The following is a 27,808-nucleotide window of genomic DNA, read 5'->3' as shown; positions in this document are numbered from 1 at the left end:
ATATTTCTATATGGATGTGTGTGTGTGTGTGTGTGTGAGAGAGAGATTACCTGGTTACATTTATTTATGTGTGTGTCTAAATTGAGTATGTTTCAAAAAATCATATTAATTCAGGGTGTTGGCAGTCTGTTAATTAATACCTCCTCTGAGTACATCAGAATGATATATATATAAATTTGGGCCAACATTATAAGACAATCACTAATATATGCAATCAGTATTTGAGGAACAACTTGGTTTACTTTTTTAGTAGTAAGAATTTAGACCTGCCAACCACATGCATTAGTTGGAAAGACGAGCATAGACACATTTAAGGAGAACTAAATAAGTACCTGAGAGTGTAAAGTAAGGAGGGCTATACTAATAATCTGGAATGAAGTAGGAGAATTGTGTGGAACATCAATTTTATAAATTTTATCTGTGGGCTAAATGGCATGTACGTTTTCTATGTACAACATATTGGTATCATGCATCAATAAATGTGATGTGACAGCTATAAATTTAGTGTAAGTGCTCTTGTAACTGGGAAGGTGAGCTGGTGTCAATGTACATTTGTGAAAGTTAGAAAACCAACTGTTTTATTGTGAGACTTGTTAAATGATTGCACTTCCTTATTAGTGTTTCTTAGTACAAACTAGATCTCAGACTGAACATAATAGCTGGTAGTATGATGGTATGAATAATGTTTGGGTCTAATAGTGGACAAACTATTGATATTATTGATTAATGATGATTTTAGTTTTGTATTTATAGGTATATTGCGAAAATTAAGCTGTAGTATTTCCAATACATAAATCCTTTACAGGGGGAAAATATGTTGCATAAATTATGCTCCTTACTTGTTTGAAATTAAAAGCAGGATATTAAAACAAATTATTTTAAAGGGTTTGATTACATGTTGATCCAGTGTCATTTGAATAACAATTTGAATGCCAGTGAATCCAATTGCTGGTAGCAAAATTGAAGTAAGGAAAAATGGTATTCATGTAAGGAAGGAAATTTATAAAGATTTGAAGTAAAAATATTTTCTGGAACCTTTTGGATACTAAGAGTCCTATGTGGATTTTGATGCATGTTTCTTTCCGTCACATAGCATTTATAGATTGATGCTCTGTACCTTTCCTATTCTGAATATTACATAATAGTAAGAACAATACGAATTTGCTTATTTCTATGAATAAACAGATTACTTGAAAACTAATAGTAACTATTGTTTTATTTTGAACACAGTTGATATCTTTGATATGTAGAAAGTTAGTACATTGTGTATTCTCTTGAAGGAAAGGCATATGATGTGCTCAAGTTGTTTTGGACTTAAGACTGGGAAGACTATACCCAGTAGTTTCAGTTCTCCTTACAAATTCTTCTTACAGTGTGTTTTCAACCTACTTATCCCATTCAGCCACAGCCAGCATTCTCCAAATCTATAATTTTGTCCGAAATTGTACTCTGAATCCTTGTCCCTGTGGCCTTGCATACAAACTGGATAAAGAGGAAAAACTTACAGACTGATGCAAACTTACAGACTCACATGATTTGAGGTGATGGATGTATCTTACAATGATGGAATATAACTTTATGGTGGACATTTGAACTTAGAGGAGAAGAACAGAGTGATGAGCAATGGAAGAGAAAGTGTGGACTCTTATTCATTGACCAATCTGAAGTTTTTTCTTTAGTTCAAGCATCATATTTTGGAATGCACTCTTCTCAAATCTTCCATGGTTCAACCTCCATTTCTTTCTTAAAATCTACCTTAAATCTACATCAAGCTTCAACTGGCCTTTTCAAGTGTCTTCCTCTTTGATTTGGTATCTGTTGGGAAGTAACATATATCTATCTTCCTTTGTTAGCATTGTGTAGTCTGTAAAGTCGATTACACAGAACAGTATCTTAGTGGAGTAGCATATACGTGAAGGTTGAGATGGAATGCTCTCAAGCATTACTTTGGGATAAATTGATGCCATTTTTTCACATTGATTGAAATGTTTCTGACAACTCACATGAATTTGAATTGAAATAAGCAAACCAGACATTTTGAAACCATTCTGTTTCAGTTCTAAGTGATGAGTTATATGCTATTCTCCCCAATTTTGAACTCTTGTCTATCAAAATGTTGGCATAATGGAAATAATGTGTGCATTTGAAAGTGACTCATAGCAGCACTATACAGTGAAATCAATTTTTGAAGTCTGATTTCACGATCATTTAAATCCAAGTTTATCAAATAATCAGTCTATAACTTGAATGTCGCAAAAAAATCATTTTTAAACTTACTGAAATTAATAAATTCTCTTGATAATTACATTGAGTTAGCTTAAATTATGTGGAACTATTGGCCTCAGAACCATGGAGAAATAAAAAAAAACAATGTCAGCTTTGCTTCCTTTTCCTGATTTGATCCATTAGTTCCTGCTGACCTTTATGCATGTGAATGTTGTCCTTGCTATCTTCCCTATGGATGAATAATCTGTCTATTGACAACCAATGCTTAAAGTTTAGTCCATTGACAAAGAATGGCTCTTCTATACATCAGCCAAGTTGTCCAAGTGAAGCAAAAAGCACTGCAGGAAATCACACCATGTAGCATTTAAGGACCACTTATTTTCACAGCCCTTGACATGTTAAATGTTAACTTTTCAGTTCCTTGTTTGATGTGTTGAGCATTTTGATTTTTTTAAAATTTCTAACACTTCCCAATTTTTATTTTATTACTTTTACAAAATATGTGACAGTTACATAGTTATTGAAAGATAGTATATCAACCTCTTCCTGAGCTGGTGGGAGATGAGTGCGCTGGTGTGGGAGAGAATTGGTGAAATTCCATACAATGTTTGTCAACATTTTTGTTTCCATCTTTGCAAAAATGTTCAATGAACTTGCATATACTATTTAACAGACAACTATTCTCAAAAGCTGTCTGTGCACGAACCAATATCTTCACAGTTTGGCTCAGATTCAGCATGTTTGCCTCTGAATCAGAACAATTTGGTTTGAAGAAAGCATCCATTTCCTTCAAAATACACTCTTGCTGCATCTTCGGTCATACTTGATGGGAATGTTGCTCCTTCAGAGGAGCTGTGACCCATTTTGCTTCAGTAAAATACTGACCTATTTTCTTTCTCAGTAGATAAAGGAGGCTGTGGGCAATAGACTGTCTAAGGAGATAATTAAGACATAATGTGGAAATATTTAAGGTGGAAATAGATCTATGTAGTAAGGATGCAGTTCTTTGAGAGGCATTCATGATATAATATTTGAAAATGTAGTTTGCATTTTCTGGGCAATCTTCTTTCCTCAGCTAACATTACCAACATCTCTTTCACTAACTGGGACTTTACTCTGGTTAGCAATTCCGGAAACACTGATGATAGTCTCAGGATTCTGCCATATTGGAATGAAATGAGAAGAAATTGTCTCAGTTTGCAACATGTTCACCTCTGAATCTGAAGGATGTGGGTTGAGAATAAAATAAATGACTTTATTTAGAGGGGGACTATGGGTGCTGAGCCACTAAATACATTCAAGACAAACACTTAGATTCTTGGAGACTAAGGTAATCAAGGAAAATGGAGATTGGTGGAAGTGGAGTTTTGACAGCCTGTATAGCCTACTCCTGTTCCTGTTTTGCCATACGGTTACCATGCACAGTCTGCTGTGTTTACCTGCTCGTGACATTCACCAAATAACTATGTGCATGACACAGTGAGACATATTGAGAGATGGAATTGTGTAAATACTCTTCCTTTTAGAGATCCTCGCAGAGACGTGCACTCCCTTTAAACTCACCATCCCTTGATAGGAAGAATTAGCGAAACCTGTATTCATTGCCATAAACAGGCATTACTTAAGTGCATTCATTTGATGGTTTTCATTGTTTCCCATTTAAAATGAATGTCAAGTTATCTCTACGCGTTATTTCAAATAAGATTTCAGGAACATATCAGAAGATGAAAGGAGAGAAGGGCTGCTGCCGAGCAGCGCTTACGTATATATTGTATGCGTTTCTGAAATTCAATTTTACGCAAGTCAATTGAATGGAACTTGAGAAACACGTCACTTGTAATGTCATTAATACCATCGACAGTGGAATGATTTCTAATGGTGTGCTGCCTTACATTTTGAAGTTCTCAGCTACATCTCAGTGGATTTAGAAGTGTCGAATTTGGCATTTAGAGAAGATATGTTGGTATTCTGCCACTTTCACTTCTATCCTGAATTCAACTGCAATTGAGTGGAAATGTAGGAAAGGTTTTGTATTGCTAAGCTGAAAGCATTGCAGTGAGAAGTTCAAGTAAGGACTATAGCAATTTGAGTAGGCCATTTAGCTCAGAAAAACTATTTCACTACTCAGTTAGAAAATGGGTTAGTTGTTGCTCAATTGTGTCTACCTTTCTTTCATGTAAAGCCCTTCATTCCCTGAACTTACAGCAGTCTTTCCATCTCAGCTTTGAAAATTTCAGTTCAACCAAAATCCATAACATTTTGGAGAGTGAATTCCAGACTTTATTCTTCATATGCAAGGTCACAAAAAACTTGTCTTACTTGTAGGCTTCCTTATCACATTGCAGTTCCTTTACAGTGGGTCTTGGGATGTTATATTAAAACTTAATTTTGGTTACATAATCTATTTCTAACACTCACAGCAAGATGTCACATTTTCTTCCTACTCCTAGTTCAGATGGCAAAGTGATTGAATCACACTGAACTAAAATCTGAATATGGAAAATAATTCACATTGCTGGTCGCAATAACTCCAGGTAGTGCTTGTTATTTAAATGGAAATTAGCAGAAAGGAGGCCATTTTGTTAGATAGCCAGCGTGGCTTGGGACTCATGGAATCCTTCAAATGAAAATGTTCAGCAGCATTGAAGAAGTGGGTATTGTTGGTGAGGCTTGAAGTCTTGAAATTGTGAACTATTTCAGTCTAGCTATGTTGAGGAACAACCTTTCTTCTTTCTTCACCAGGAATCTTTGCTAAGAAAGTAATGAATAAACTTTAAAGTTTTCCTATTTGATTTTGCTTTTCTTTCTTCTTTCATTAATACTTAATGTAACCAGAAGTTTTCATTTCCCTTCACAGGTGCAAGATGCAGTGAAATGTAGAGTTGTAGATCGTCAAGAAGAGGGAAATGGAGACTCTGGGGGTTCGTTTCAGAATGGACATGCACAATTAATGGTATAGATTGCTTTGCTTAAAATAAGATACTTTGAATGATTACCTGCATCCTTTGAATAATTGATGGTTAGACGTATAACATACTCTGGCAGGTTTGGTGAGGAATTTTGATTGTTGTCTTAGAAGATGATCTGACTAATGTTGGGTGTAAAGTGTAGGTGATTTGGTAAATGCAATAGACTGATGCATCTTGGAGTCTTGTTTCTTCCTATTTGTGTATATTTACATGCAGAATTTAACATTATATTAGTAATTTGCAAAAGGTATCTGTTGCTGAAACTGTATGTTATGTGCAAAGTAACAATTACTGTGGTTTGCATCTCCTGCTGATTGTAGCAAACCTAGGCCTAGTAATCATTGTAACACACAAAATGCTGGAAGAACTTGGTAGTCAGGTAGTATCTCTGGAGGGAAATAGACAATTATTGTTTCAGGTTGAGACCCTTCATTTGGATTTATGCCATGAATAGATTGGGATGGAGACCAAAAATAATTTTTTTTCTGAAATACAGTGCAAACAAGCTAAAACATCAAAAGGCACAATAGAACAACAAAATGGAACAGAAAATTGGGCCAGTTTTGTCAATCTTGCAATTGATCTTACTTCAGTTGTTGCTTGAAGTTTGGATATTTCTCCCAAAATGCTGGGTATGATGAAACTCAACTTGGGGAAACAGAAGAGCAGAGGAAATGTCAACCTGACAATATCTTCTTATCTTCTTGCACCAAACAATCTATTACTCTGCTTTAAACTTAGTGCGGTGTCAACTGTATTGGAAGTTTAAAGATAATGATGATAAGAATAAGAGGCAAATTCACGTATTTGATTATTGGTTTCTGTCAGCTGCAATATATCTTCAATAATCATGTCATATAAATGGAATATCATTGGCATCCACTTTGCACTAGTTCACAATGCTGTAATACATTATATGAAGCGTTTATCTAACTGGGTTAATTGTGTAAGTAAATATTGTGACATTGGAATTTACTGATTTTCAGTGAGAATTTGACTTGCATTGCAATTACTCTTTTAATGCCCTGTAAAATATTAATGGTTGGCCTTGGATGCTGTCCAGGAAATGATTACAACATAGAAGATTTAAGGTTGTATACAAAATCAATCATTCATTGTTTATGTGAGAGAAAGTTAATGAAAAATATTTCATTAAGTGACATTGTGTAAGTCAAGAAGAGTGGGTGAAATGCTTTGTGAGTATTCCTGTGCTGTCGAGTTAGACACAATTCATTAAAACAAAACATGGCATTGTAAGCTGAAGGAATAGACTCTAAGGAGCCAGTGCTACAAGTGAAAATTTGCAAATTGAATGTCTATAGATTGATGAATAACTATATGTATCAGATGATTTCTTCCCAAAAAGATTCCCTAATTTTGCATATCTATGACATAAGATGGGTGTTAGATAGCTCAGTACCTTTCTCACATTCATGCCAAATAGTATCCTTAATTCCAATGTTCTTTTTGAAGAGAAGATTACACTGACGCAGTGAATTTGCCTTCCCTTCGTAATTTGTTAATTCTCTCATGAGATATGGATGTCATTGGTAAGGCCCACCAATTCCGTTGCCTACCATTTCAAAGGACAAAGAATCAACCACATAACTATGGTTCTAGAGCCACATAAACACAATTTATAATATACTATTGTTGATGCTGCTTTTTGTTCTAAATTCTACTTATTAAATTGAAATTCAGATTCCATTGTGATTTGATCTTGTATCTCTGGATGACTGTTCCAGATAGCTGGGATGCTAATCCAGTGATTTGATCGTCACTCTCTCATACTCCATCCATGCGATGAGTGAAACACGAACACTTTGTACATTCTCCTTGTGACCCTGTGGTTTTCCTCTGGGTACTGCGGTTTCCACGCACATTTCTAAGTTGAATGAGTTAGTAGGCTAACTGATCGTATGGGTGTAATTGAGTAGCGCAGGCTTGCAGGGCTTGAACGGCCTGTTACCCTGCTGTATCTCTAAATCGAAATCTAATCTCCCCACCAGTGTCTTTCAATCTCAAAGTGAAAAATATTCCATTTTATCACAAGAAGCGAGGTGTACATCTGATGAGAATGTAGTATCTGTGCCTGCCATGGACTGAAAGCTCATCACTTTAAAGGGCCTTTCACAAACTTTGGGTACTACAAAGTGTACTTCAAAACATGTTCTCTTCAATGAGTTACTTCAGAAGTGCTGTCAGTGCTGTCACTGCTATAATACAGGATATAAAATATAAAACATAGTAATGTGTGTCAACCATTTATCCCCTTACTAGATCATAATTGATTTTAGTCCCTTGATACCATTTTTCTTTTGTATCCCTCATTTCCCTAAGAACCTAAAATCCATTTATCTTAATTTTAAAAGACTAAGTTGCCACAGCCTTTCAGAGTAGGGAATTCCCAAGACTCAAGAGTGGAGAAATTCTTGCCCATTTCAGTGGTGACTTATTTTAAGACTCTGACCCCTCATTCTAGAAATCTTCTTCTTTTTATTTTATGGCGGTTGGCACCTAGCTTAATGGTGCATTACCGCCACCTCCTGCTCCGGAGTGTGTGTAATAGACTTGTATTCTAAATCCCTTCTTTCTCTTTCTCTCTCTCTCTCTCACTCTCTCACTCTCTCACACTCACACACCCTAACCTACATTTTATCCTTCCATCTTTGGCCATTCTAGTACCCTATTCCTGCTTATCCATCATACCCTATAAAAAAAACCCTGTACCCCTTAAGAAAGCTAAAAATACCCTGACCTGTGCTGTCTCATTCATGCCCAGCAACCCTTTTAATGTGAATTCCTGCACCCCCGATTCCCTTAGATTAATTCTCATCATCTCTCTCTGTAGCCTATACTTCCTGCAACTCAGAACTACATGCTTTACTGACTCCTCTTCCTGACACTCTTCACACAATCCTGTCTGGTGTTTCCCTATCATTTTCAATGTTTTATTTAATGCACAGTGTCCCAGCCTTAACCTAGTCCACACAGTTTCCTCTCTTCTGTATCCACTACCTACCCTAGTACCTGCAACACTCTTCTGTATTTGATATAAATGCCTCCCTTTCCCATCTTTCTTGCCACATTTGGTTGATTTTTTTTTCCCAGATTACACACTTAACCTCTGCTTTACTGATACTGATGTGCGTTTCTATATTTTCTTTCTTTAACACCCTCTTTGCCAACTCATCCACCCTCTCATTCCCCTTCACCTCTACATGTGCTGGAACCCATAGAAATTTTACCTGACCTCCCTGATCTGCAATTCTTGTGACTGACTGAAGGACTTCATAAAATACATCTTGCCAACTGTTTGAGTGAAAAGACCTTAAACTTGTTAGGACAGGATGACTCTGAGCATATCAACACTTTGACTTGTCTGGCTTTCTCTACCCATTGCAACGCAACCAACACTGCCAGCATCTCCACTGTAAACACCCCTAACTTATTAGATGTTCTTCTGCTGATTCCAATTTCTTTTGCTGGTATAGCTACCCCAAACCCTGTCACTCCTGTTTCAGGATCCTTAGCACCATCTGTATAAATCTGAGTATAATAACTATACTTTTCCATCAGATGACAGTTAAATGCACTTACCAAATCAGTTTTATATTTTCCTTTTCTTTTTACCTCTAACAAATGCCAGTCTATGTCAGGCCATTCAAGCTTCCATGGAGCCACAACCAGATAAACTACTGAAGGACTTGACCTTAGATCAAACACTCCAGTTTCTTTAACAATATCGTTCCCTACCTGACTAAAGTTATCCCACTGAAACCTCCCACTTTCCCAGCACTCCTGCAACACTCCTTTTGCAGGGTAAGAATCATTATGCCCCTGCAAATTAGCTCAGTAGTTTGCCATCAATTGCATCCTTCTTAGTTCCAAAGGCATTACTCCCACTTCTACCTGTAGGGCTGATACTGGTGATGTTTTAAAAGCCCTATTGCACACTCTCAAAGCCTGAGCCTGAATCACATCCAGTTTCCTTATAAGAGACCTAGCTGCTGATCCATATGCTATATTTCCATAGTCCAACACAGATCTTACTAAAGCCACATACATTCTCTTCAACGCTGAACAACTTGCTCCCCGTTCCACCACTTCATCAATTGCTCCTTGTGGTTTCCTGATTATATGCTCCATGTTCCTGCCTCTTTTCCACAAGGCCCCATCATCTGCAAACAGTGACCTACCTATATCCACTGGTACCTTCGTGAAGACATCATTGATCATAATGATGAAAAGTAACGGGCTAATCACACTACCTTGAGGTGTGCCATTTCCCACTATGTATTGTTTTGTTAATTCTGATCCAATCTGAACTTGAGAATCCTTAGCCAGGTGAAACATCCTGTGGCAAATTTTGTTTCAGTGAGGTCACTGTGCACTCTTCTGAAGAATAGAGACCAATCCTACTCATTCTCTCTTCTTGTATAATAAACCTCCTATCCCATGAACTGGTCTGGTAAACACTAAACATTGTTAATGATAAACTTGTTTTTGGAATCAGTGCAACTGAAATATACTACTTTGACCAAGCATTAAAGATGCCAATAGTCCCAATATGAAGTTAGCAACCTCTAAATAATGAAAATATGGCTCTTGCAGTACTTGCTGTGCAAATTATCCATCTGTTTAAAGCATCTTTGAATGTAGAAATCTGATTCAATTAGATAAGGAGTTGCCAACTTTTTTATGCCGTGGACCAAAATCATTAAGCAAGAGGTCTGTGAATCTCAGGTTAGGAACACCTGTTAGATGTATATGTGACCTTGATTGCTGTTTTTAGTCAGAATTGGAAAACTGCGGGGTACACCCTCTAGCCAAAGTTCTGTGAATGGTGGAACTGAATGGAGCCAGCAGAGGTATGAGTCATACTGTTGTGGGCTCTAGAAAGGAAGGGGTTTGCCGGGGGGGCATCTCTGTTGAGCCCACAAAAGTTAAGGATAGTAGACAGTGGAATCGAGAATTCGGAACAGCACTCAGTATACTCAAATGACATTGCTCCCAGTTATCCAGGGATTAAAATCACTTCCGGTTCTCCAATCAATGTTTCTTTTTGATGAGGCTTTCAAAGGGGGACTTGTCTTACAAAGTGCAGTGAGGTGTCCTCTTCAGTGGAATTAGCAGTTGAGCCTTTTAGTCATGAGAAGCATCAATTTCAAGCAGTATTGAGATCCAAGAGTGATTCAGCATACTATCACCCAGACAGTTATTGCTAAAGCAAGAAAGGAGCGTGAAATGTCAGGAAAAAGACACGCAGTAACAATATGTGTCATTTTTTCTAAACTATTTTTCCCTAACTTTTATAGACTGACTTTGAAAAGGATGTAGATATGGCATGTAGATCAGGTAAGTGATAAAATAATGTTTGTTTTATTTTTTACCTCATAATTCTTGCTGTGGAATTATTCTGCAGGTATCATCTTCTACTTTGACCAAATAACCCATGTTTTTGTGAAGGGATTCACAGCACTGCTTGTTGCCAGGCTGTTTGGCCAAAGGTGGCTTCAGCCACTGAACCCATTCACATTGTCATTGATGCCCTTGTGCATCATCCATAGATGGCTTCTGGAGGCCATCAGGAGACTGAACTGATTTTCCTTTCTTTACCTCCCTTCATAACCAATAGCTCAAGTGTACTTCAAGCATTGCTGCATATCCTGAATGGGATTAATATTTGTGGCCATTTTTTTCTATTTATTTTAAAAACTTAAAAGGTCAATGAGGTGATTTAGTGTTTGAGTTTTCTTGGAGTTTTCTTTCATTCAGCAATATTCCTGTATAAGAAACGGTTTAACCAATTTAAAGATTGACAGAAAAAGCTCAAAGGAAACTCATCCACTTCATTGTCTATACTATATCACGGTGTTTTTTTTTGATTGTTAGTGTGGAGGACTTGTTAAAGCTTATGCTCCAAATTGACACCCTAATTGGAGTTCTGATCAAGCATTCAAATATAGCTAATAAAAGAAATATTATATGATGTATATTTGTTTGCCATGGTAAATAATTAATTTTCAAGATCCTCTGAGGAGTGTTTATAAATTATTTGATTAGTTGTCTCTGAAACAGCTATAATTAAAACATACAGCTGGCATTTTACATGCTGATCTTATGGAAAATATGTATTTATAAACTGCATATTTGAGTTGTTTTTTCTCGACAAGAGTGGATTGTATTGCAACACTATTTGAGACTCAGTTTTAGTTATTCTTTCTTTAAATTCATATTCTTTTTAGTTTATCAAGCTGAAGGATGTCAGCGCTGGGGAGTGGATCACTTTTCTACTTTGAGAAAGCAGTGTCAGGATCAAGCACTCCCAGGTTAGGAATAGCATGGGCTAGAAACGGAATAAAGCTCCCTCTACACCACCAAATTGTCTTTAATCCCAATCACAGTAGAGCATCCCCCCCTAACTATACTAATGTGAACTTTCATTAATGACACCAGCCTCTGTGAGAAAATGCAATTTAAATGCTGATGTGTATGGTAGGATCATCACAAAAACACGAGTTGAGAATGGTTACATATTAATTAAACAAAATAACAACAGAATCAGAGACTATTTGCTTTGGAATAGTGGAAGAAAAAAGGAAAACAAGAAAATTATCTTAAACACTGAAAGCTAATTGGGAGGGGAATAGTGTTTTTATAATTAATGTAGAGGACATTCTGGGTTTGATGCAAAATCCACACCATTCAATTATTGCAGACTTAAATTTACATGGTTTGCTTAGATAATATTTTTGTAGCAAGATAAACCTTTCATGTGCTTATAGATTAATTGCATATTTAAGTCCTTTCAATTTAAGGAGTTAGAGATTCACTTTAAACTAATGAGAATGGGAGATACATGACAAAGAGTTAAATAGATTGAGACCAAATTTCTTTTATGTTTTATATAAAACAATTTTGTTTAAATATATACTTTACTGATTTTTTTTGTTTAAGTCTATAGCAATAAAATTATTTCTTAGTATGAATATCTTTATTGCTATGATATTATTGCTTTATATACAAATTTTAAAAACCCAGTCTTTCAGGGAAACCATAGAATGCAATCATATTTATGTAATTAGAGCCCTTTAAGAGGTTCAATAAAACAGCTGTGAACATCTGGTGATTCTGTTGGTGGTTTCCTGTTCATGTAGCACTTTGCCACATGTTGCTTGCCATTAAACAGAAACAGAACTATCCAGAAACATGTGTTGATTGATATGCAGCATTTTCCAAATGCATTGATGAAATATAAATCAGTTGTTATTCTCCACATTGCAGTTTTAAATAAGGATATCAACGCAGTCAGAACAGGGACGCTCACAGGAACACTGAAGCGATCGATGGCCCATGAAGACGAGATGAAAATAAAATTCACCCATCAGAAGTTATCTGGCTTTTCAAGTCTTCCAGCAAATGTGTCAAAAATGCATCTCCAGGGATCGCTGAATTATCCAGGATCATTAAATGTGAACGAGTTTAGTGACCACACCTTGAAATTAAATAAGAGTGAACAACCAAAATCAATGTATATATGTGATGGTGACATTTTCAAGCAGTTAGACTCAGAGCTAGCACGAGCACAGGAACCAGTGATGGATACTAACTATGTCATTCTGCCCACCAATACCTCAACCCTGAGGGCCAAACCAAAAGACGAAAGTAAATATAACATTAACATTAGTCAATTGCCCCAGACTAGACTTATTCACCTCAATGCAGACAGTGGGTTTTGTGCTAAAAACACCCCAATGGATCGCATCAACATTTCTTGCAATGAAAGGGCTTCTCCTGGCCACCAGACACAGAGTGCTACAAACGAAGCCCAACCTCCCAATAACCTGTGTGATGCAGGTGATTCAGGGAACTCGGGGATGGTGTCCAAAAGTGAGACAGTTTCTACATTATCCACAAGCTCTTTAGAGGTAAGGAAATCAAGTGGGGTGTCTTTCACTGAGCAAGTTTCAGATTTTATTTTTATCTTTTCTGTTTCTAATTTGGCAGAAGCAGTCAAAAGTATAATGACAAGCTGCAAATAATTATCTGAAACCTCTTTTTGAAATATTTTAGTTTCCTATGTTAAATATTGTCACAGCTTCAGTGAAACATGACTTGCAGTTTCAGAGCCTTGTGTTAATGTTCAGCTCTGTTGTAGCTGATAAGATGTCAAAATGTCTGTGACCTTGTGTAGCAAGACATGAACAGCATCCAGGCTTGGACTAGACTATGACTATAAACTGTGTTTGCTCAGTAGGTTCTTGCTCCCTCCGGAAGTCTATTGTAGAGTGTGCAAATATATATATGCATGAGAATATTTGATACCAAGTGACTATACACATGTTTATAAAAATGTGTAAAAAGTTAATCTGTAGAGAATATCTGAGTGAAAATTTTAACACAAAATCAATGCTATGTTTTTTTTTCAGGTTAAAAAGAAGTTTTCATGAGATACTTTTTAGATGTTGTCCCATTAAGGAGATTAGTTGTATATGTATGTAGTTCATTCAAGGTTCTTCATAAACTGACTAGAACGTTCCATGTACATGGAGTAGTTGATCAGACAACTGTTTAATAAGTTGGAGCCTTAGAAACACAATTAATATTTATAACTAGTATATATGCTACAGCATTATTCATTTTTATTTACAACATTGAAGGAGGTAAATTGGCCCATTGTGTGTATTTTGCCTCAAAAGAAGGATCTGATCAGTGCCATTTCCACTGGTTTTCATGTGAGCTACTCTGCCTCAATGTCCATTAACCCTACACCATTTCTACCAGCCACCTGCACCAAAGGTAATTTAAGTCAGCCACTGAATCTACCTTGCACATCCTTAAGATGTGCAAGGAAACGGGAGCACCCAGGGAAAGTGCCCACAACCACTTAGCGAACATCCAAGCTTCACAGAAGAGCACTGGAAGACTGAAGTCCAGATTGGAGGCATGAACCAGCAGCACTATTCGCCATGCCCGCTACCAACCATTGCCCACTTCCAAAAAGCGAGTATATAACTACCACCCTCTTTTTATTCAGTGCTATCATCAACTTCCCTGTCACTATTATCTTAGAGCATGTTTCACTGAATCAGCCAGATAAATATTGTGGCTACAGGAGCATGTCAGGTATTTGGTATTCTGATCAGCTGATGACTTCCCAAAGCCCCTTCACTGTTCATATGTGGAGCAGACTCGATGGACCAAGTGGCCTAATTCTGCTCCTATATGGGGAGAAGGCAGGAACAGGGTACTGATTGTGGATGATCACCCATGATCACAGTGAATGGTGGTGCTGGCTTGAAGGGCTGAATGACCTACTCCTGCACCTATTGTCTATTGTCTATATCTTATCATCTAAGCCAGGGGTACAATGAAGCAGTGTACTAGCTTAGATGAGTCTAACTCCAAAGATTATTGAACAGGATCAACACTGTCCTTGGCAGCCAATGCTGCATATCCTGTCAATCATCTTGACCATTTTCTCCCCCATCATCTACAGTATTTACCATGGCTGAAATGCATACTATCTGTTAATACTACAACCCAATCATGAAGAAGCTTCTTCAACTAGCCTTTCAAGCATGGGAACAGTAGAAGGTATATACAGTCAACGCCCATGAAGATTACCTTCCAATTTGCATATTATCAAAATTTGCTGTTCACTAGCTGAAAATATGGCAAACAATATATACAACTCAAGCAGATGGCACCCATCACCCTGAATAAAAGAAGCACATCTTTGTTTATGTAATTTCTCAACACTCAGTTCTAACTTTTACCTTTGTGAGAGAAGGGCTCTGATTCTTTTCAGGAAGGAAGGAAGAATGCAAGTCACCCCAGGCTGAGATCACAAGCTCCTCAAGTCGTCTCAAGTAGTGCCAAATGAAAGTATTGTGGATGACAATCTGTTCACTTGGCTTACCCACCTAGTATGTTTAGGGGAATGTGGCAGATGGTTATGGTGGAAGTGGGTGAGGGCGAGTGAAATGGGGAAGGTGTTGGATGTTGACTGCTAGAAAGTGAAAGCAAAAATCAGATTGAAAGGAAATAGCTTCCAAGCACAGAACAGAGCTATGTTTGTTTAATTCAGATACACCCTAAATTAGGGTCATAGCAGACCTATTTTTTAAAATCTAATGATTTTGCCAATCACTTCAGGAAGAATGTTATTTTAACAAGAGCCACTTCAGCAAATGAATATCCACAACAGCAGAATCGTTTACTCCATTTTCTTTCCCTGTGAGTACAGATTTTGTTGTGAAAATAAAACTAGAATGAAATGTACATGAAATCATCTCAAGACTGTTGAATTATGCATTTCAACCATGCCCTGTTGTTACTTGTAGGCCAATTGTTGCCCGTTGGACATTTATCTTGATTTTCAAAAGCACATGTGATGATATAGATTTCCTCCAACTTGCTATGACTGGCTATGGAGAGCTTTACATCAACTCTGGATCTTTTTCCACCCTCGAAGCCTTTAACAGTTCGCTGAAATAGGGATTAACCAGTTGATTTTATGGAGATTAATGATTCCTCATATTCAGGTGAAGGGGTTTTCCAAAATATTTTAGGTATTGGTACTCTTAATTTAAAAATCACTGAGAGAAGAATAAAAATTATTAACCATGTGTACGTTAGAATCTATAGCATATTGTCAAGGTCGTACTTTTTAGGAGGATGTAATGTAAAATTTGGGAGGGGTTTTAAACGGCCAGCTGTCTAATTCTTACCACTATAATCAGCAGCAAGGAGTTGAAAGTGATAGTGTGTGGGTTGTTTTGGATTCTTTTTGGGCGCTGAAAGCCCCCCATGAATGGGAAAGGAGGCTGCATATCTGAAACTAGTGAAAGGGTGCTTCAAAGCATAAGGTACAGCAAACATGAGCTGCTGCTGGTCTCTGCTATTGGCCTTCATCTGGCTAATTGTTTAGACATTACCTACATTGTTGGTCATGCTTCTCTGGGCCAGACTTTGTTAAAGCTATCAGGCTAAAGTTGCCCTGGTTGATGTTCTTCATTGACAACACATTATTGACATCTTGGTGTCCAGTGTGTTGAGCTAGAGAGAGCTCTGAGCCCTCAAGAGGGAGTTTTCAAACTTAATCACTGAGAATTACTTTATCTGGTTACATAATGCTACCATCCAAGGTACTTTCCTCTATATTGCAGTGTATTTTTTTCATTCTCATAAACTTCCTCATTGACAGTATTATGATCCTTTGTTCTCTAAGGCCTTTTATCACTTACGGGCATAGTTTGCAGTCTCCAGGCTTGTTGCTGTCTTCACTGCTTTGCGAGCTCTGATCAGCATGAAGATCTAAGTTTTCCAAGGTTTTATCCAAGCAGAATCTTCCTAAGCAATACTGAACCACTGAGTCAGTTAAAACACGTGGTAAAGATCGCAATTTATGGTCACGATTAAAGTTTTTCCAAAAGATACAGTGAGAAAACACAAAATAAATCTTAACTTTGTCTAGCTTTCATATACACTGTGACTTTCAGCATACCATTATCAATGCTGTTTGGTTTGGGATACTGTAGTAGTACCTGAAATGGAGTCAACCATTCCATTGGTTGTTAGAAGTAGTGTCCGTCTAGCCCAGACCAACGCTTGGTGGGCTCTTCTCATTCCAAAGCATATAGCAAAGGATCCGCTGACTAAGTGATATATTTGGGTAGCATTATGTACTGAGAGGGTAGGAAGTTGGATAAGTTGGAATCACCAGTTTGAAGCATTCATGCATAGGCTGGATATCACTGACTGGCTTTTATCTCATGCACCGTTAAATTGATGTTCACATTCTGAACAATATCAGAAAATCCAACAGTACTGAAATTCTGAACATTTGATATAAAATCATCCATGCTAGAAATCCTCACCAGGTTCATTGGGAAAAGAAATGTTCTACTGATTAACTGTTATTCAGGTTCTGATGATAGGTCATTGACCTGACTGTTTCTCCACAGAGCCATGTCCTGCTGCTTAATTCTAGCATTCTCTACTTCACTTCAAAAAGGGAACTTTGCACGTAAAAGGGGAAGAGAGGTGCTTCAGAATTTCAAATGTAGTAATGGAAAATTTATAGAGTAATGGAAACATTTGGTACTGAAATAGACCATTCAGCCCAATGTGTACATGCTGACCTGTGGGCATCTTTCCGTGTTATTCCATGTGTCGACTGGTGCTTATCTCAAATGCTCCTTGTGACTTGGAGTCGCAAGTTGGAGGAAGTCTGGTTATGAAATTTAGTATGGACTCCCATTTCAAGTCCAATAGTATCACAAATACGAAGTTATGGCACTGATAATGAGTCATAATTACTGAGATAATGAGTATAGTTACTACGGAAAGATGCATGCAAACATTTTGTTCCCCTTGTCTCTGGCTTCCAATTTTAGAATATTAATCAAATTAAGAAGGAATGACTGGGGCTTACAGATAAGTATACAGGTAACTAAATTCTCTAAAATTTAAAAAAATTAGCATTCAATATTGTTTCCTTTCACCAAATATTCAAATTAATGTATAGGTACAGTATTGGGAGACTTTTTCTTGGAATGTAGCCAAATCACTTGAGAGATAAATGATTCTATATTTTTTTCATGTAGGAATGGTTTTATTACTTTGAAAGCAACATACTAGAAAATTGTACTTGTTAATGGTGTCTGAGGAAACCAGCTGATTCCTGTTATAGTTAGAGATGTTTGCCTCAACGGGAGCTCAGTGTTAACAGGAACCAGCAGAATATTCTCCTATGAAATATGGAATACATTTACTTGAAGGAAATGGGCAAAACAGCCCTGAATAGAATTTCTTTGAGACTTTGACCTTAACATTGGCTGAAGATTAGTTGAAAAACCAGAAAAATCCATAGATTTGAGCACACTTACTGCTTTGAACAATTGTGGGTTATTAAATTTTATTTCTATACCATGTATTTTGTTGTTAAAAGTTAATGTGAACATGTTTTTTTTTCTGCATTGTGAAACCTGAATTTGTTGATTTTTATCATGTGGAGTTTGGAACATTCCAATTGGCCATAGTTCTCCCTAACATGGGGGAGGAAGTATGAACCAAGGCTGCACAGTTTTAACTGTGTCTCCATGGAGTAAAAAAAAAATTGCTCATTGGGCCAACAGTGCAATGCAATTGGTTATGTTTCCAATGCAACTTAATTTCCTGGCAATTTGTTTTCTGGATTGGCACGTGAAGATTTGCGTGAGTTAGGAGTTAACCGAAGAATAACTTTTTTTTTGCAGTTGTGGAAAAGGACACAAATGCAAACCTTGCAAACTTATAGTGAGCTGCCCAAGGTATAAAATTTCTAACAGATTAAATATATTGTCTTCTTATCCTAAAAATAAGCAAATAGTAAAACAGTTTTGTATAGATTTTTCTGCGGTCTTGCCAGAGGCATGGTCTTCAATACAGGTGGGTGATTTATTTAGCGTAATTGGGGCAATATGTTTTCTAGGAAGTTATATACATTGTACCAATATTAAAAGCAACTATGGGGAACTGTTGCCTGCAGATTTAGAATAGACCATTTTCACTTGAGTAGAATTTATATTGTTTCAGAAACTGCAGTGTGTTAGAATCCTATCGTATTAAATCCCACTCTTCTTCTGCACCAATTGAATAAACAAAAGTTAGTTTGCATTTCTGATAAATTGTTAATATTTCCGGATCTTAATTTGCACAGCATAGAATATAGAAAGTCAATTTGGCATATTTCCTTTCCAGATCCTGTAGGTTCTGCCTAACCCAATTAATGTCTCAGTGGGTAGAAATCTTAAAATCTCCACTCCTTTGGGGTGCTAGATAAATTTGTTTTTGTGTTTGCTGGTTCCATGATTGAAATCAAAGTTGAATAATCTGTGTCTGTCTGTATGTCCCTTAATTGACAATTCTTCAATGGAAGTAAGATCAGATCTTGGTGTTTTCTTTTCAATCTATAGAGCCCTAAATCCCAGAATAATCCTAGTCGCTCATCCCTGAATTCTCTCCAATGTGTCAGTGTACCGTTGAAGGTAGGATAATGAAAATTGTACATGGAAGTCTAAAGGGCTGATTTTATGACCTTGTGCTCCTGGTTTGATTTTGCTGAAAGTTCACATTGGAAATTTGTGTTTTTCTATCACTAAAATTGATATGAAGGACAGAATACTTTGGAGGGTGTGTATGTAGATCGCTGATGCACATTCCCAGTAGGCAAATCGTCATACTGGGAGCAGAATTAAGAAAATTACCCTTAAATGTGGTGTTTAATCATGAGTTTTACAAGTCCTGTGAGCATAGTCTCCCCACTGTGTATGTCTTATTTCATATTTATGTATAATTTCATATTCATTACCTCATCCACTTAATTCATTCGAATGTCTCGAAGGCTACAAATCATTCTGATGATCTACATGTAGAGTTTGGTGTCATTAGCAAACTTTATATTCCAGTTGTTTCCCTTGCTACTTACTTATGGATATTCAGAACATTAAGAGACAAAGAACATATGCCATGAAATGGTACAAGTTACTATCCTCAGTCAGGGCTTATGGCTTTCAGTGCATTCTGTTTTCTATTCCCATATCATTGTTGTGCGTAGTTGGTTGATTTCTAAAGACCCTTCTGATATTGGACTTTATCATACAACATCTAAAAGTGCAAATGAATTATGTCAACAAAACAGCTCTCATGCTTTAATTAAGTTACCTCCTTAAAGAATAATTGTAGACTTACGAAACATAACCTATTGACTTTAATACGTAATAGACGAGTTTATAGGTGTCCCAATCTAGCATATTATACTTAAGCATGACTGACAACAGCTTACATTACAGACAGCTTTATCTTAGTTACCCTATACAGTGCTCCCAAATAGTTCTGCAGGGAAAGCATGTCATCCAGTGTACGACTAAAGGGAAAATTGTGCTAGATGTGCAAAAGTGACTCATGCCAAAAGGCCTTATCTGGTGTGATGTGAAATCACTCAGAAGTTGAAGGTAGGAAGAATCAACTTTCAATTACATAACACTGATAAAATATTGTTAAGGGACTGGATTTCTCAGAAAAATATTTTATCTTTTTTAATTCTTTTGAGACTATTCAAAATGCATACACCACCTGTGCTGATTTGTTAGGCAGTGGAAACAATATTTAATGATGTCTGTCAAATTTTCTTAATTTTGACTGTTTTATGTCCGTTCTTAACACACTCTGCTCTACTGCGAGATGCTTCTGGTTTTTGAGTCCTTCATTAGACCATGTAATCATACTCCATAATGAGACAGTTCCAGGAAATCTCAGCTTTGCATGATCTTTTGTTTAATGCTCCCTGTAATGGGGATCCAGGGACTCTACACAATATTATAATGATAGTTTAACAATGTGTTGTACAAATTGAGTTCCACTCTCTTTGATTTTTATATTCGGCGTACCAGCTATTAAAATTCAGCATTTCATCTGTATAAATCCTTCCCCTCCATATGTCTGCACCGTACCTATTTCTCCTTTACTAATGTCCAGTTTTAATATTCCAAGGCATGCAAGCATAGAAATTATTTAGATAGTGCAAGAAAAAAGGAATTTAATCAGTATTTTGTGTGTGTTGCTTGAATTTCCAGCATCTGCAGATTTCCTCGTGTTTGCATTTAAGCAAGCCTCACTGTGAACTGCAATAATTCAGCTTTTGTGATTTGTCAGTGTAGTTTGCAGTACTTGTATGACACAGTTATATTGCAGTGTAGCTTTAAACAATGCCTGACACGCATTTTGAGGTCATCTTTTCAAAATTCATGTATACATGCATGACCTGTGAATGGGGCAAGATGTCTGCATAAGACACATGGCATCTACTTGCATTATGATCTAGAGCACTGGCCTGACCATCTCTGAGCTCATAGATTCTCTGCAGCTCAACATTCTGTGGCTCTTTACTTGCACAATAGTCCTACCATTCTTTACCTCTATCAATTCAGGTCTCCTTTAGACCTCCATTATGTACTCTCCCTTCTTCCCCATCTATAAAACATTACACCATACTCGAGCACCAATTAAGGGAGGAGGAGGATTCACAGATGTACCAGCCTTCAACTAAATTCTTCACCTTACTGTTACTGTACTTATAAAGCAGGAAACAATTCTTGGAATTTAAGAGGTCCAATATAAGTTCACAGTTTGCAAGACCATTTTATATGAAATTAATCAAATTTTGATTCCTCTTTTGATTATGTAAACCTCATCTAGATAACTAGAAAGCAGATGCTCGGTATTTAAGATAACTGTGTCCTTTCAGCTTTCTATACTTCTTGAATTCCACATACACTATTACCACATGCCACAAATTTTAGTAGGAAGGTGCTTTATTAAGTACCTCCTGAAAATACTGCTCCTAATCAACTGACATCTGAATATCTTAATAATCTGGACTCTCATTGAGGATCTCCACTTCGTTAAATTATCACGAAGAGTCCAATCCTTTGGAATTCTGTGCTTATCCTAATTTTTTACTATGGAACATGAGATGTGTCTGGCCAATATTTTCCCAACTTCACTACATTGCCCTCTAATTCTTTGGGAAAAAAAAATTCTGAAGTGTTTACGGTGCTCCTACAAAGAACTCAACAAATGAATCTGTAATTACTTTGAGGATGCAACCTATCAGATCTGGATACTTTGTGGATTGTTAAATCTGAAAGTTAGGTTGCAGAATCACTTCTAAAAATAATTTAACAAAAACTATAATTTATTTTGAGCCTTTTAGTAGCTCTGTTGTAAGGATATACAGTATGTAGTGTGGTCACAAATTGTTTACATTATTCATTGGATTTCAACTTCTAAAACTTAATTTCTTTAAATTCTCCATTTGAAGAATACCTTATTGATTTCAACATACATATAAACTCATTGATCAAAGTCACCAAATCTAAAATTTATTTATAATGTTCCCATTTGGAAACAACTAGTTTATTTAACAATTCATTGATTCTTGATACTTGACTAATATTTGCCCCAAATATTTTTACATACACTATACATTGGTTAAATTATGTGTTATGGTTTTACTTGGAAGTTGAAAACAAAAATCATCCTGCCGAGTCAATGATCACACATATGACTGAGTAGCTATACAGAAACAAGCGGAGAAAATCTGCAGGTGTTGGAAATTGTGTGTGTTGCTTAGCTGTACAGAAACTATTGTTTTGCAGTTGATCCCTTGAGCTTATGTGGTGCTGCCTTTCAATGAAACATTTCTGTCTGCCAAAGAATCTACTTGCCTTTTGAGTGCTTCTCAAAATTGTCCTGTACTACGCTATCCACTGCTGTTTCAGGTCTTCAGTTCTTTTGGAGAAACAATCCTGACACAAGTTCTGAACTTGCATTTTTACTACTTTGTACCTGGATTCCTTTGAGATTTAACTTGGAATAGTAGCCTTTTCTATTCCACTTAGTATCCTAAATGCCTCTCTGATATGCCTTTTCAGTTGCTGTTTTGTTGTTGCATATTAAATAGGCATCACCGGCAAGGACCGCATTTATTCTCTATTCCTTTATGAACTCGTCGTAGAAAGTTAGGTTTGTTGGGGCATTTCAGAGATCAGCCAGGGATAGGTTGTAGTGGATCAAATGTTACTTAAATGACTGAATGTAGGCTCCCCAATTAATATGGTGGTATTTGAGCATGTTTCTGTTTTACTCGTGCTATTTTTTTCTCATTATTAGTTCAGTAACTTGACTGATATGTTGCAACACCCCATATAAGCAATGAAATATTAAAAGACGTGGTTTAAAAAATGAGTTATGTATGAGTCATTATCTAACTCCTGAGAGTAGAAATTTTCCTCGATCTCCGGAGAAACAGCAAATTGATGCAGCACTTTATTGTTGTATCCAAATGGTTTGTTTGGGGAATTTGCTTGGCTCGTACCTTCAGCCACACAGATAGCATATTCCCAAGAAAGCCGTTTTGGCAAAACTGGAAGCATATTCTGAAAGAGGAGCTCAGAATGATGATTAACGCCATCACTGTATGAATATATATTCTCCCTCCATGAATCTAATGTAAACAGCATCCTTTTTTGTTTTAAGTAATGAAGACAGCTCTCCCTCTGATCTACTTGCCATTGTCATCACAATTTTTTTTAAGTAAATGGTTTCATTATGATTAAGTGTTGAATTCACTGTTAATGCTAAGCTTCCTCCCACCCATTCTGTGAATAATAACATACACTGTTGGAAGTGCACAGTAGGTAATCAGTCACTATCTGAAAGATATGCTAATATTTTGGATGAACTTTTCATCATCATCATCATCTTGATACACAGTTCTGCTTCACTTGCAGTCGTTGTTTTCAGAGACTGATCCACAGTGCTTTACAGGTTTAGAAATAAAAGCAGCACAAGTGAGGTTACTCTAAAACATGTGATTAATTTGAATGAATCTTTGATAACCACGCCCTAAAATGAAAAACAGACCATTCCTAAGTAAATAAGCATGGATTCTAGTGCTACAACTTGCATTAATGTTGCACTTTTATCCCAGGCATATATCCCAATACATTTCACAGGACAGAAATTGGACAACAGATGATTGTAATTGATTAATGGGTAATTCTGATAATTACAAATAATCTTGTGCAGCCTTGGACTGTAGCTAGAGAGGTAGATGGAATCAAGTGAAGGGAAACAGAGCTAATAGGAGGGGCTGAAGACAGCTCTAATCTTCCCAAACATAGTATTGCAGGATATCTAGATCCTTGACTTCCTCTCCAGCAGACCACAGTCTATACAGATAAGAAATAACATCTCCTCCTCTCTGACAATCAACACTGGTGTACTTCAAAGATGTGTGCTTACCCCACTGCTCCACTCTCTCTACGTTCATGATTCTGTGGCGGGCACTGCTCAAATGCCATCCATAAACTTATCAATGACACAACTATTGTTGGCAGAATTTCAGATGGTGACGATGTACAGGGGTGAGATAGATCAGCTGGTTGAGTGGTGTCACAGCAACAACCTTGCACTCAATGTCATTAAGACCAAGGAATTGATTGTGGACTTCAGGAAGGGAAAATTGAGTTGAGAGAACACACACCAGTCCTCATCAAGGTTTCAGAAGTGTAAAGAGTGAGCATTTTCAAGTTATTGGGTGTCAACATTTCTGAGAATTTATGCAGGGCCCAACGTATTAATACAATAACAAAGAAGACGCGACAGCAGCTGTATTTCATTCGGAGTTTGAGGAGAATTGGTACATCACCAGAGATATTCACAAATTTCTACACATGTACTATGGAGAGCATTCAAACTGATTTCATCACCATCTGGTATGGAGTGGCCACTGCAAAGGATCAGAAAAAGCTGTAGAAAGTTGTCAGCTCAGCCAGGTTCATTATGGGCACTAGCCTGCCCTACATCCAGGGCACCTTCAAGAGACAATGCCTCAGAAAGGCAACATCCATCATTAAGGACCCAAACCGCCCAAGGCATGCCCTCTTTTTATTGCTGCCATTGAGGAGAACTTAGGAACAACTTCTTCCCCTCTGCCATCAGATTTCTGAATGGACAATGAATCCATAAACACTACCATAGTATTTTCCCCTCTGTGTTTGAATTAGTTATTTAATTTAATATTTTTTAATGTACTAGTAATTTATAGTCTTTTTTTAATTATTGCAATGTACTGTTGCCACAAAACAACAAACTTCATGGCATAGGCCAGTGATACTAAACCTGAATCTTAATCAAGTTAGTGGACATTGGAAGGAGTGACTGTGCCTTTCCTGACATGGAGTTGGATATTAGTGAAACATAATGCTGGATTTTTGCGTGATGTTACTGACCTTTGATGGGTTTGGAGGCAACAATGAAAGAGCAAGAATAGAAGCCATTGGAAGAGATGAGCTAGTTTTAGTAAAAACATTGAAGATTATGAAATTGATTAACCAATGGACATACCATTTTAGAAGAAGGTGGATGTAATCAAATATGCTAAGAGTTGGAGATTGGGTGATGAGGGGTCACATATCATTGGTATGGTCATAAAATGTGTCTATTATGGCTTTTAAGCCTTCAATTTCAATGCTAAGATGACGCAAAAATTATTTTTGAAACAAGGCATTGAAGAAATGAATGGCCATGAATTGCATAAATCTTATAAGAATTAAGAGACACATTCCAAGAAGAATGTGAGTAATATTTGTAGACCAAAATTTAAGCCCATTTCTGGCACCCCTCTGGTGGTCACTAGATTTGGAGTCAGTATTGTCACACTAGCATTATCAGTTACAATAGTACCAAACCTTCGCTCGCAATTTGAGTACTGAAAAGCAAACAACAACAATTGCAGGTCTTTCAAATCTCTTACTAGCTCTTCCTTCAGTTAGTCCTGACGAAGGGTCTCGGCCCGAAATGTCGACTGTGCCTCTTCCTAGAGATGCTGCCTGGCCTGCTGCGTTCAGCAGCAACTTTGATGTGTGTTGCTTGAATTTCTAGCATCTGCAGAATTCCCCGTGTTTACGTATCAATTGCAGGTACTGGCAATCTGAATTAAAACGAAGTGCTTGAAATATTCATCAAGTTAGGCAATAGATGTTTAGAGAGAAGCAAAGTTAAGTGTTTCACAGTCATGATCCTTCATTAGAATTAGTGGTGATGGGTGCGTGGAATGGAATGCACTGTCAGAAATGGTGATGGAGGCGGATACAACAGGGTCTTTTAAGAGACTCTTAGGTAGGTACATGGAGCTTAGAAAAATAGAGGGTTATGCAGTAGGGAAATTCTAGGCAGTTTCTAGAGTAGGTTACATGGTCAGCACAACATTGCGGGCTGAAGTGCCTGTAACATGCTGTAGATTTTCTGTGCTCTGTGTTCTAGAATTATTCAGTAACTTCTGTCCTCGGTTGAAAGATTAGTGTACCTGTGGTTGTAATTTGGATGGGTCGGTGCCAACTAAGATCACAAGTCATTATCATTTAACTAGAGTTTTCACGTAAATCTAACAAAGTACATTACTGACAGTAAATTATTAAGAATTTGAGCTGTTTAAACCTGATCACCTTGAACCTGAAGAACCTTTGACTATCTGTAGACATTATTAAATATACTTGAGTTATGGCTTGCAGAATAAAAGAGAAAGCAAAGGAACAGTGTTGGAGAGGATCCTGATCCATCAACCTCAGTGTCACTTTGAAGCAGCTACTTTACAGGGCTCATTCCTCCCCAGTTCAAACCCTGATCTGCTTTATATAATATAATCCTTTTACATCTATCATTGTGCTTTGACCCAAAATGACTTCAGACCACTATCTCCCTGAGTAAGTGCTTTGTAAAATGCTTTTGTATGGAGTACCATTATATTGAAAGTGACATCTGCTTGAAGTGATGTGGTCAGCATTCCAGAATGATTTATGTCTTTGTGTTATGTGTCTGGGGAAATGAAAAGTGTTATGTAGTGTTTTCTCATTTTACAAAGACTTATTTCAATAACCTTTTACATCTGAGTTCTTTTAATTTTTTTTTGTTGCTGTGTTTGTCAAGAAAGTTAAGTCAACACTTTCTTTCGAAAAATCAGTGTCAGCATGAAGTATTCTCGGGTCAGGTTTTACACAATTAGATGCAGAGTGAAGTTCTGTGCCAACAAAACATCTCTGATTAAGCTCCAAATGTCTCTTGCTGTAGCAGAATAATATCTAATTTCACTCATCAGCTATCCTGTAGCAGATCTGAATGAGATTGCCAAGACAAAGTGTGCTACGGCCACTTCATCAAGGAATTGACTTGAGATTGCCTAAAATGATTAAGCATAGTGCCATACCGATTACCCAGTGAAAAAGAAGTTCTTTTTGTCAATCTGAGCAAAATGTTTTTGGATTTTCAAGATTAGAGAATACTTTCGAAGGCTTGGCATTATCCAAATCTCCCCTGGCTCCTCACAACGTGGTAAAACCTAATGAAGAAACTCCAAAAACATTACGATGACAACGATGAAGTGGAGTTGTGATTGTTAAAATAGATTTAAGTAGATTTAATAGATTAGTTGCCCCATCTGGATCGTAATTTGCTATTTATTTCTAAAAAGATGTTACTAATTGTCCAATTTGTTTTCCAGAGAAGAAAATCTAGATACGCCGAATTAGACTTTGAGGTGAGCCCTTTCTGCTAAGTTCACTGCTTTAAGTGTTGATTCTGTACCAGGTGCACTCAGCTGCATCTTAACTGATGTCTTGCTTTCAATCTCTAGAAAATAATGCACACAAGAAAACGGCATCAGGACATGTTTCAGGATCTAAACAGGAAGCTTCAGCACGCTGAGAAAGATAGAGAATCTCCAACAGTGGACAACAAAGTAAGAATGGGTATCTGTAATCCAAGAGGGCTCATAAATTCAAAACCCTTTCTGCATTACCCATGTAGTCCATATGGCCATAAATTATTGTCACAGCTTCACTGCAAATTATACATGCTATCTCGTCATAATAATGATTTGGTTTGCAGCTACAAGAGTGACGTTCTCATTCTCCAGTGGTTCACTTCCTCCATCCCAAAAGTTAGTCTAGTGAACTTTTCATTGCATTCCCTCTGTGACAAGTACAGGCTTTTAGAAAAGGATT

The 27,808-nt window shown here is 37.0% G+C and overlaps 1 protein-coding gene across 12 annotated transcripts in view; it reads left to right on the top strand.

Moving 5' to 3' along the window:
- adgrb1a (adhesion G protein-coupled receptor B1a) overlaps positions 1–27,808 on the top strand; it is a 566,941-nt gene that overhangs the window by 517,897 nt on the left and 21,236 nt on the right. For 6 of the 12 annotated variants that reach the window (XM_063058411.1, XM_063058402.1, XM_063058383.1 and 3 more), the window contains 8 exons: positions 5,084–5,179; positions 10,514–10,553; positions 11,444–11,527; positions 12,483–13,126; positions 18,461–18,514; positions 19,160–19,231; positions 27,307–27,342; positions 27,439–27,543. In XM_063058411.1, coding sequence (XP_062914481.1) covers positions 5,084–5,179; positions 10,514–10,553; positions 11,444–11,527; positions 12,483–13,126; positions 18,461–18,514; positions 19,160–19,231; positions 27,307–27,342; positions 27,439–27,543 — 1,131 coding nt within the window. The remainder of the gene's footprint in view (positions 1–5,083; positions 5,180–10,513; positions 10,554–11,443; positions 11,528–12,482; positions 13,127–18,460; positions 18,515–19,159; positions 19,232–27,306; positions 27,343–27,438; positions 27,544–27,808) is intronic. The other 6 variants (XM_063058393.1, XM_063058350.1, XM_063058374.1 and 3 more) reach the window with 4 other exon arrangements.

The sequence above is a fragment of the Mobula hypostoma genome, chromosome 1 (assembly GCF_963921235.1).
Source record: "Mobula hypostoma chromosome 1, sMobHyp1.1, whole genome shotgun sequence".
Taxonomy (NCBI): domain Eukaryota; kingdom Metazoa; phylum Chordata; class Chondrichthyes; order Myliobatiformes; family Myliobatidae; genus Mobula; species Mobula hypostoma.
This window is presented reverse-complemented; position numbering and strand designations above follow the sequence as displayed.